Genomic DNA, 12,039 nt, shown 5'->3' with positions numbered 1-12,039 from the left:
TCTCTGACTGGCCGTCTCTCTCTCTGACTGGCCGTCTCTCTCTCTCTCTCTGACTGGCCGTCTCTCTCTCTCTCTCTGACTGGCCGTCTCTCTCTCTCTCTGACTGGCCGTCTCTCTCTCTCTCTGACTGGCCGTCTCTCTCTCTCTCTGACTGGCCGTCTCTCTCTCTCTCTGACTGGCCGTCTCTCTCTCTCTGACTGGCCGTCTCTCTCTCTCTCTGACTGGCCGTCTCTCTCTCTCTGACTGGCCGTCTCTCTCTCTCTGACTGGCCGTCTCTCTCTCTCTGACTGGCCGTCTCTCTCTCTCTGACTGGCCGTCTCTCTCTCTCTGACTGGCCGTCTCTCTCTCTCTGACTGGCCGTCTCTCTCTCTCTGACTGGCCGTCTCTCTCTCTCTGACTGGCCGTCTCTCTCTCTCTGACTGGCCGTCTCTCTCTCTCTGACTGGCCGTCTCTCTCTCTCTGACTGGCCGTCTCTCTCTCTCTCTGACTGGCCGTCTCTCTCTCTCTCTGACTGGCCGTCTCTCTCTCTCTCTGACTGGCCGTCTCTCTCTCTCTCTCTCTCTGACTGGCCGTCTCTCTCTCTCTCTGACTGGCCGTCTCTCTCTCTCTGACTGGCCGTCTCTCTCTGACTGGCCGTCTCTCTCTCTCTGACTGGCCGTCTCTCTCTCTCTGACTGGCCGTCTCTCTCTCTCTCTGACTGGCCGTCTCTCTCTCTCTGACTGGCCGTCTCTCTCTCTCTGACTGGCCGTCTCTCTCTCTCTGACTGGCCGTCTCTCTCTCTCTGACTGGCCGTCTCTCTCTCTCTGACTGGCCGTCTCTCTCTCTCTGACTGGCCGTCTCTCTCTCTCTGACTGGCCGTCTCTCTCTCTCTGACTGGCCGTCTCTCTCTCTCTGACTGGCCGTCTCTCTCTCTCTGACTGGCCGTCTCTCTCTCTCTGACTGGCCGTCTCTCTCTCTCTGACTGGCCGTCTCTCTCTCTCTGACTGGCCGTCTCTCTCTCTCTCTGACTGGCCGTCTCTCTCTCTCTGACTGGCGTCTCTCTCTCTCTGACTGGCCGTCTCTCTCTCTCTGACTGGCCGTCTCTCTCTCTGACTGGCCGTCTCTCTCTCTCTGACTGGCCGTCTCTCTCTCTCTCTGACTGGCCGTCTCTCTCTCTCTCTGACTGGCCGTCTCTCTCTCTCTGACTGGCCGTCTCTCTCTCTCTGACTGGCCGTCTCTCTCTCTCTGACTGGCCGTCTCTCTCTCTCTGACTGGCCGTCTCTCTCTCTCTGACTGGCCGTCTCTCTCTCTCTGACTGGCCGTCTCTCTCTCTCTGACTGGCCGTCTCTCTCTCTCTGACTGGCCGTCTCTCTCTCTCTGACTGGCCGTCTCTCTCTCTCTGACTGGCCGTCTCTCTCTCTCTGACTGGCCGTCTCTCTCTCTCTGACTGGCCGTCTCTCTCTCTCTGACTGGCCGTCTCTCTCTCTCTCTGACTGGCCGTCTCTCTCTCTCTCTCTCTCTCTCTCTCTCTGACTCACTGTCTCTCTTTCTCTCTGACTCACTGTCTCTCTGACTCCCCCCTACCTCTCTGACTCCCCCCTACCTCTCTCTTTCTCTCCGACTCCCCCTCCCTCCCCCTCTCTCTCTCTCTCTCTCTCTCTGACTCACCCCTAACTCTCTCTTTCTCTCTGACTCCCTACCTCTCTCTCTCTCTCTCTGACTCTCCCCTACCTCTCTCTTTCTCTGACTCCCCCCTACCTCTCTCTTTCTCTCTGACTCCCCCCTACCTCTCTCTTTCTCTCTGACTCCCCCCTACCTCTCTCTTTCTCTCTGACTCTCCCCTACCTCTCTCGTTCTCTCTGACTCCCCCCTACCTCTCTCTTTCTCTCTGACTCCCCCCTACCTCTCTCTTTCTCTCTGACTCCCCCTCCCTCTGACTCTCCCTCCCTCTCTGACTCACCCCTAACTCTCTCTTTCTCTCTGACTCCCCCTCCCTCTGACTTTCCCTCCCTCTCTCTCTCTCTGACTCTCCCTCCCCCTCCCTCTCTCTCTGACTCTCCCTATTCTTCAGATATCATACAATGCAACACTCAACGCACGAATCGGGTTAAGTAGACCAATTATTATTGGTGAGCTTCGAAAACGTAATGTCATGACAAACATTCCAGTATTACACCGAGAGTTAAAGAAACAAGCTCAGAGTATCAACTTAATCAGGAAAGAGGATGGCAATTAATATCCAGGCAAAGAAGCAGAAAGCACACCTTAGACAGGTTTTTGCATACTTGTTTTTTGTACGCAGGTGATAAATGTAAAGGTTAACTACAGATGGTTGGGGTTGCATTATTCCCATCTACAAGTACCAATGGTGAGTGGCTTCAATGAAAAGAAGAATTACAGCTGTCAGGACAATGGGGAAGGGGGAAAGGTGATGGTTAAATGGGCAGAGCAGATAAAGTTAGTGACAATAAGAATGCAGATCAGGGCACCCAAAAAGAACAAAGAGGTGAAGACAAAGGGGAAGTGAGGTACGAGAAGGGAATGAGAAACAGGGGAATGAGAAAGTAGGGATTGATAAATTCCAAATGCTGTATACATATACACATATATAATGAGAGTGAGAATTGCATTGCAATACACGTCCCCCACTGGTCACGAGGAATGCTCTTATTCCAAGCACCCATCAGTTGCTACAGAATAAGTTGCAGTTTCTGTAACTTGTCCTAATAAAGCCATGTACCAAGTTTCCGTTGAATATGTCAGAGATTATGGGGGAAAAAAAAAAAGGTCTGGAAAACCACAGGTGGGACTGACAGATGGATGGAGGGACGGACAAGCAGACTGACGGAGAGCAAACCTATACTCCCCTCCGGTGAAACAGGTAGGGGACCAATAAAGCAGGAGTGTCTGTCTGTCTGTCTGTCTGTCTGTCTGTCTGTCCCCAAACTACTCCCTCAGTTTTGACGCTAGCCCTGCCAAACTTTCTGTGGTACCTTTTGGGGTCCCAAGGTGGGTGGGAGTTTCCATAATTTCATAAAGAGATTTTGATAAATCATGGCTGATGAAGGCTGTGGTCAAGTCTCATCGAAATTGTGTGTCTATAGTCTCTATACCTATTTGGTTTGGCGGATGTCACTGTCACTGTCACACACACACACACACACACACACACACACACACACACACACACACACACACACACACACACACACACACACACACACACACACACACACACACACACACACACACACACACACACACACACACACACACACACACACACACACACACACACACCCACCCCCCCCCCCCCCTCTGAAAAGAAAGCAAATACCTATTTTTAGGGGGGAACCCCCCTGTAGACCCCATTTGGCCCGATTTTTTTTAATGCCATGAAGAAACTTTGGTACATCATGGGTGGTTAAGGTTGTGGTCAAGTTTCATCAAAATTGTGTAGTTTCTGAGAAAAAAGCAAATACCTGTTTGTGTGGGCAATCCCCTCTTCCCACCCCCACTCCCGTAGACCACTTTAGACCCCATTTTTTTAAATGCCATGAACAAACTTGAATTGCATCATACCAAATATCAACTGTGCCAAGTTTGGTCACAATCCCATCAGCAGTTTCGGAGAAGTTGCTGCAAGTGTTTACTGACTGACGGACGGACAACACGCCATCGCATATGCTCCCTGAACTTCGATCCAGGTGAGCTAATAATAAAACGTTACACATTCATGTGAGAATACAGACACAGACAAACAGACACACAGACACACAGACACCAAATCAACATCTCAATTACGTGCATCACATTATTACGACTAGTTCCGTCAACACTACTACGACTACTACTACTACTAACTAATACCATTACATAACTCAGGACAACGTAAATCTGGTCATTGTACAGTTAGTTACATGTGCACATAAAGAAAAATTAAAATGGATTTTCCATCAAATTAAAACCACCTCTCAACAACCCCGTGCTGCACCAATCATGGAGTCACCAGGAAAGGTCTTCAAGAACTTTCCTTGTTCAACTTCACGATCAGAACATTACGAGGCAGAAAAGCCAAAAGCAATTAAAAACAGAAAGTTTGTACAAAGCCTAAGTTTAAGATTATTATCCATTCAATCATCATCATCATCATCATCATCATCATCATCATCATCATCATCATCATCATCATCATCATCATCATCATCATCATCATCATCGCAATAAAAACACCACAATCATTAGAACAGAATAATAATCTTCATTATCATTGTGATCATATTAAAATGGATCACGTCTTAATTAGCAACACAGACATTACCACCACAACCACCACCACCACCACCACGACTACTACTACTACTACTACCATAATGAAAACATTGCAACAGTGGCATCATTGATACGATTGCTCCTAGTGTCATCACCACCACGCCAGACACCAACAGACAAAAGACATCACAAACTGCGACCTACAGACAAATCACTACTGCGACCTACAGACAAATCACCACTGCGACCGACAGACAAATCACTACTGCGACCTACAGACAAATCACTACTGCGACCTACAGACAAATCACCACTGCGACCTGCAGACAAATCACCACTGCGACCTACAGACAAATCACCACTGCGACCTACAGACAAATCACCACTGCGACCTACAGACAAATCACTACTGCGACCGACACACAAGTCAAAAGACATCACAACTACCACCGACAGAAAATATGAATATCACTGTTTCCGACAGACAGTACATAGTCACCACCAAGGAACCTACGGAAAGCATCGACACCATCACTGCTACCCGCTCCTCTTCCCACCCACAGACACAACTGCCAAACGCTCCACCCCACAAACATCCTCCTACCCCTCACCACGCCACAAACATCCTCCTACCCCTCACCACGCCACAAACATCCTCCTACCCCTCACCACTCCGCAAACATCCTCCTACCCCTCACCACGCCACAAACATCCTCCTACACCTCAACACGCCACAAACATCCTCCTACCCCTCACCACGCTACAAACATCCCCCTACCCCTCACCAAGCCACAAACATCCTCCTACCCCACGTCACTGCCAAAAACATCCTCCTACCACTCACCACGCCACTAACATCCTCCTACCCCTCACCACACCACAAACATACTCCTACCCCTCACCACACCACAAACATCCTCCTACCCCTCACCATGCAACAAATATCCTCCTACCCCTCACCACGCCACAAACAACCTCCTACCCCTCACCACGCCACAAACATCCTCCTACCCCTCACCACTCCACAAACATCCTCCTACCCCTCACCACGCCACAAACAGCCTCCTACCCCTCACCATGCCACAAACATCCTCCTACCCCTCACCACGCCACAAACATCCTCCTACCCCTCACCACGCCACAAACATCCTCCTTCCCCTCACCACGCCACAAACATCCTCCTACCCCTCACCACGCCACAAACATCCTCCTACCACCCTCCCTACGCCACGAACACCCCGATGTCTCCCTCCGACACTGCCGCCACCCACTCTTTCCCCACCATGGCCACAACCCCTCTCCCCCGTGCTACCACATCACGCCGGACTGTCAGCCCCACAGAAATCCCCCAACCCGACAGGCACCCCCCCAGCCCCACAGGCACCCCCCCCCAGCCCCACAGGCACCCCCCTCAGCCTCACAGACAAACCTCAGCCTCACAGACAAATCTCAGCCTCACAGACAAACCTCAGCCTCACAGACAAACCTCAGCCCCACAGACAAACCTCAGCCCCACAGACAAACCTCAGCCCCACAGACCACCCTCAGCCCCACAGACAACCCTCAGCCCCACAGACAACCCTCAGCCCCACAGACAATCCTCAGCCCCACCGACAATCCTCAGCCCCACCGACAACCCTCAGCCCCACAGACAACCCTCAGCCCCACAGGCATCCCCCAGCCCCACAGATATCCCCCAGCCACCCCACAGGCATCTCCCAGCCCCACAGATATCCCCCAGCCCCACAGGCATCTCCCAGCCCCACAGGCATCCCCCAGCCCCACAGGCATCCCCCAGCCCCACAGGCACCCTCCCCCAACCCAACAGGCACCCCCTCAGCCCAACAGGCACCCCCCAGCCCAACAGGCTCCCCCCCAGTCCAACAGGCTCCCCCCCAGCCCCACAGACAACCCTCATCCCCACAGACATCCCCCATCCCCACAGGCACCCCCCAGCCCAACAGGCACCCCCCAGCCCCACCCCCCAGCCCCACAGGCAACCACCCCAGCCATCCACCCCCCACGCCCCTCAGCCCCACAGGCATCCCCCAGCCCCACAGACATCCCCCAGCCCCACAGACATCCCCCAGCCCCACAGACATCCCCCAGCCCCACAGACATCCCCCAGCCCCACAGGCATCCCCCAGCCCCACAGGCATCCCCCAGCCCCACAGACATCCCCCAGCCCCACAGACATCCCCCAGCCCCACAGACATCCCCCAGCCCCACAGACATCCCCCAGCCCCACAGACATCCCCCAGACATCCCCCAGCCCCACAGACATCCCCCAGCCCCACAGACATCCCCCAGCCCCACAGACATCCCCCAGCCCCACAGACATCCCCCAGCCCCACAGACATCCCCCAGCCCCACAGACATCCCCCAGCCCCACAGACATCCCCCAGCCCCACAGACATCCCCCAGCCCAAAGAACATCCCCCAGCCCCACAGACATCCCCCAGCCCCACAGACACCCCCCAGCCCCACAGACACCCCCCAGCCCCACAGACACCCCCCCCCAGCCCCACAGACACCCCCCCCAGCCCCACAGACACCCCCCCCAGCCCCACAGACACCCCCCAGCCCCACAGACACCCCCCCCAGCCCCACAGACACCCCCCCCAGCCCCACAGACACCCCCCCCCAGCCCCACAGACACCCCCCCCCCCCAGCCCCACAGACACCCCCCCCCAGCCCCACAGACACCCCCCCCCAGCCCCACAGACACCCCCCCCCAGCCCCACAGACACCCCCCCCCAGCCCCACAGACACCCCCCCCAGCCCCACAGACATCCCCCAGCCCCACAGACATCCCCCAGCCCCACAGACATCCCCCAGCCCCACAGACATCCCCCAGCCCCACAGACATCCCCCAGCCCCACAGACATCCCCCAGCCCCACAGACATCCCCCAGCCCCACAGACATCCCCCAGCCCCACAGATATCCCCCAGCCCCACAGACATCCCCCAGCCCCACAGACATCCCCCAGCCCCACAGACATCCCCCAGCCCCACAGACATCCCCCAGCCCCACAGATATCCCCCAGCCCCACAGACATCCCCCAGCCCCACAGACATCCCCCAGCCCCACAGACATCCCCCAACCCCACAGACAACCCTCAGCCCCACAGACAACCCTCAGCAACACAAGCATCTCCCAACCCCACAGGCACCCCCCCCCCACCCAGATCACCCCCCCCCCCACCCAGATCACCCCCCCCCCAGCCCCACAGACAACCCTCAGCCCCACAGGCATCCCCCAGCCCCACAGGCATCCCCCAGCCCCATAGGCACCCCCCCCCAGCCCCATAGGCACCCCCCCCCAGCCCCATAGGCACCCCCCCAGCCCCATAGGCACCCCCCCAGCCCCATAGGCACCCCCCCAGCCCCACCGGCAACCCCCCCAGCCCCAGAGGCAACCCCCCAGCCCCACAGGCACCCCCCAGCCCCACAGGCACCCCCCAGCCCCACAGACATCCCCCAGCCCCACAGACATCCCCCAGCCCCACAGACATCCCCCAGCCCCACAGACATCCCCCAGCCCCACAGACATCCCCCAGCCCCACAGATATCCCCCAGCCACACAGACATCCCCCAGCCCCACAGACAACCCTCAGCAACACAAGCATCTCCCAACCCCACAGGCATCCCCCAGCCCCACAGGCACCCCCCCCCCCCACCCAGCCTCACAGATACCCCCCCCCCCCCAGCCCCACAGATACCCCCCCCCCCCCAGCCCCACAGACAACCCTCAGCCCCACAGACAACCCTCAGCAACACAAGCATCTCCCAGCCCCACAGTCATCCCCCAGCCCCACAGGCATCCCCCAGCCCCACAGGCACCCCCCAGCCCCACAGGCATCCCCCAGCCCAACAGGCATCCCCCAGCCCCACAGGCATCCCCCAGCCCCACAGGCATCCCCCAGCCCCACAGACATCCCCCAGCCCCACAGACATCCCCCAGCCCCACAGACATCCCCCAGCCCCACAGACATCCCCCAGCCCCACAGACATCCCCCAGCCCCACAGACATCCCCCAGCCCCACAGACATCCCCCAGCCCCACAGACATCCCCCAGCACCACAGACATCCCCCAGCCCCACAGACATCCCCCAGCCCCACAGACATCCCCCAGCCCCACAGACATCCCCCAGCACCACAGACATCCCCCAGCACCACAGACATCCCCCAGCACCACAGACATCCCCCAGCACCACAGACATCCCCCAGCACCACAGACATCCCCCAGCACCACAGACATCCCCCAGCACCACAGACATCCCCCAGCACCACAGACATCCCCCAGCACCACAGACATCCCCCAGCACCACAGACATCCCCCAGCACCACAGACATCCCCCAGCACCACAGACATCCCCCAGCACCACAGACATCCCCCAGCCCCACAGACATCCCCCAGCCCCACAGACATCGCCCAGCCCCACAGACATCGCCCAGCCCCACAGACACCGCCCAGCCCCACAGACACCGCCCAGCCCCACAGACACCGCCCAGCCCCACAGACACCGCCCAGCCCCACAGACACCCCCCAGCCCCACAGACACCCCCCAGCCCCACAGACATCCCCCAGCCCCACAGACATCCCCCAGCTCCACCGACATCCCCCAGCCCCACAGACATCCCCCAGCCCCACAGACATCCCCCAGCCCCACAGACACCCCCCAGCCCCACAGACACCCCCCAGCCCCACAGACATCCTCCAGCCCCACAGACATCCCCCAGCCCCACAGACATCCCCCAGCCCCACAGACACCCCCCAGCCCCACAGACACCCCCCAGCCCCACAGACATCCCCCAGCCCCACAGACATCCCCCAGCCCCACAGACATCCCCCAGCCCCACAGACATCCCCCAGCCCCACAGACATCCCCCAGCCCCACAGACATCCCCCAGCCCCACAGACATCCCCCAGCCCCACAGACATCCCCCAGCCCCACAGACATCCCCCAGCCCCACAGACATCCCCCAGCCCCACAGACATCCCCCAGCCCCACAGACATCCCCCCAGCCCCACAGACATCCCCCCAGCCCCACAGACATCCCCCAGCCCCACAGATATCCCCCAGCCCCACAGACATCCCCCAGCCACACAGACATCCCCCAGCCCCACAGACAACCCTCAGCCCCACAGACAACCCTCAGCAACACAAGCATCTCCCAGCCCCACAGGCATCCCCCAGCCCCACAGGCATCCCCCAGCCCCATAGGCACCCCCCCCCAGCCCCATAGGCACCCCCCCCAGCCCCACAAGCAGCCCCCCAGCCAACCCCCCAGCCCCACAGGCACCCCCAGCCCCACAGACATCCCCACAGCCCCACAGACATCCCCCAGCCCCACAGACATCCCCCAGCCCCACAGATATCCCCCAGCCCCACAGATATCCCCCAGCCCCACAGACATCCCCCAGCCCCACAGACATCCCCCAGCCCCACAGACATCCCCCAGCCCCACAGACATCCCCCAGCCCCACAGACATCCCCCAGCCCCACAGACAACCCCCAGCCCCACAGACAACCCTCAGCCCCACAGACAACCCTCAGCCCCACAGACAACCCTCAGCCCCACAGACAACCCTCAGCAACACAAGCATCTCCCAACCACACAGGCATCCCCCAGCCCCACAGGCACCCCCACCCAGCCTCACAGATACCCCCCCCCCCCCAGCCCCACAGACAACCCTCAGCCCCACAGCCAACCCCCCAGCCCCACAGGCATCCCCCAGCCCCACAGGCACCCCCAGCCCCACAGACATCCCCCAGCCCCACAGACATCCCCCAGCCCCACAGACATCCCCCAGCCCCACAGACATCCCCCAGCCCCACAGACATCCCCCAGCCCCACAGACATCCCCCAGCCCCACAGACATCCCCCAGCCCCACAGACATCCCCCAGCCCCACAGACATCCCCCAGCCCCACAGACATCCCCCAGCCCCACAGACATCGCCCAGCCCCACAGACATCCCCCAGCCACACAGACATCCCCCAGCCACAGAGACATCCCCCAGCCCCACAGACATCCCCCGAGCCCCACAGACATCCCCCGAGCCCCACAGACATCCCCCGAGCCCCACAGACATCCCCCGAGCCCCACAGACATCCCCCGAGCCCCACAGACAACCCCCGAGCCCCACAGACAACCCCCGAGCCCCACAGACAACCCCCGAGCCCCACAGACAGCCCCCGAGCCCCACAGACAGCCCCCGCGCCCCACAGACATCCCCCGAGCCCCCACAGACATCCCCCGAGCCCCCACAGACATCCCCCTAGCCCCCACAGACATCCCCCGAGCCCCCACAGACATCCCCCGAGCCCCCACAGACATCCCCCGAGCCCCCCACAGACATCCCCCGAGCCCCACAGACATCCCCCGAGCCCCACAGACAACCCCCGAGCCCCACAGACATCCCCCGAGCCCCACAGACATCCCCCGAGCCCCCACAGACATCCCCCGAGCCCCCACAGACATCCCCCGAGCCCCCACAGACATCCCCCGAGCCCCCACAGACATCCCCCGAGCCCCACAGACAACCCCGAGCCCCACAGACATCCCCCGAGCCCCACAGACATCCCCCGAGCCCCACAGACATCCCCCGAGCCCCACAGACATCCCCCGAGCCCCACAGACATCCCCCGAGCCCCACAGACATCCCCCGAGCCCCACAGACATCCCCCGAGCCCCACAGACATCCCCCGAGCCCCACAAGCATCCCCGATCATAATCTTCGCACTTTAAGTTTAACTTGTATTAACAATTACAACCATCGCAGTCATTGCACCACGATAATCACATTAAGATTATCTACGTTTTTACAATTACAAACATCAGCAGCACCCGCATCGTAGCATCATCCATCACCTCATGCCAATCCGTAGCACACGCATCACACCTGGAATCGCTCCGATAACCACTGGGTCCATCAATGTATCATGTCACACATATATATATAATATATACCTTGGATCGGTCCTCCACCCGTGGCATCTGCTCCGTTCACGGCGGAACCACCCAGACACAGTTGCTGCCGTTGAGGAGCCGGTAGACAGGCCTGGCAGAACGAGTGCAGGCATGGAAGCAGCTTGGGGTCCCGAGTTTGTAGGCCAAGGCGGCAAACGGCACAAACTTCGAGGAGGTTAAGCGGTGCTGAGGCCTCAGCCTTATCCTGCTCGCCGCGGCTCTGTTCGCCTTCTCCCGTGGCGGCTCCGGCCTCGGTTTCTGTCTCAGCTCCCACAGCTCCTTCTCCTCCTCCTACTCCTGCTGCTGCTGCTGAGACTCTCCCCTCGTCGTTATCTCCCTCAACGCCGTTCTCTACCAAAATGAGTTCGTTGCTCACATTTGACGTCTGCTCTCCAAACTCCATTTGAGAGAGTCGAGGTGTCTTTCCGTTGGACTTTTCTCCTCGCTATCGCGTCGGTATTATTACCTTCTCTCGTTTGCGAACCAGGCCAAGTGGCGCTACCAGTCACCAGATCACCCCAAACGAAGACCTCCCTGCTCTGACGCCCCCCCTAGCGACCTCCACCAATATTCTTCAAATTCCTTCTTTTTTGCCGTAGTATCATTTTTACACATCACAACAACCTATACAAGCCAGATCTTCCTCATATTCAGTTACAATAAAGCTTTATCTGTGGAAAAAATAAAAGCAGACCAGCCAACCGAACAATACATCGCGTCAATACATCGCTTAAAGTGTGTCGACAGGCTCCCCAAACGTACAAATATTGCAGTAAGAAAAATAAGAAACACCAATGTAGAAATGTCGATC

General features: G+C 58.7%; 1 protein-coding gene across 2 annotated transcripts in view; it reads right to left on the bottom strand.

Annotated features, from left to right (window-relative positions):
- The window catches only part of LOC137428701 (E3 ubiquitin-protein ligase TRIM33), a 182,793-nt gene extending 170,996 nt beyond the window's left edge, over window positions 1-11,797 (bottom strand). For both annotated transcript variants that reach the window (XM_068118606.2, XM_068118614.2), the window contains exon 1: window positions 11,229-11,797. In XM_068118606.2, coding sequence (XP_067974707.2) covers window positions 11,229-11,631 — 403 coding nt within the window. In that variant the 5' untranslated portion in view covers window positions 11,632-11,797. The remainder of the gene's footprint in view (window positions 1-11,228) is intronic.
- Window positions 11,798-12,039: the final 242 nt, after the last annotated feature.

This window comes from Myxine glutinosa, chromosome 1 (assembly GCF_964187855.1).
Source record: "Myxine glutinosa chromosome 1, kmMyxGlut1.1, whole genome shotgun sequence".
In the NCBI taxonomy this organism is placed as follows: Eukaryota; Metazoa; Chordata; class Myxini; order Myxiniformes; family Myxinidae; genus Myxine; species Myxine glutinosa.
This window is presented reverse-complemented; position numbering and strand designations above follow the sequence as displayed.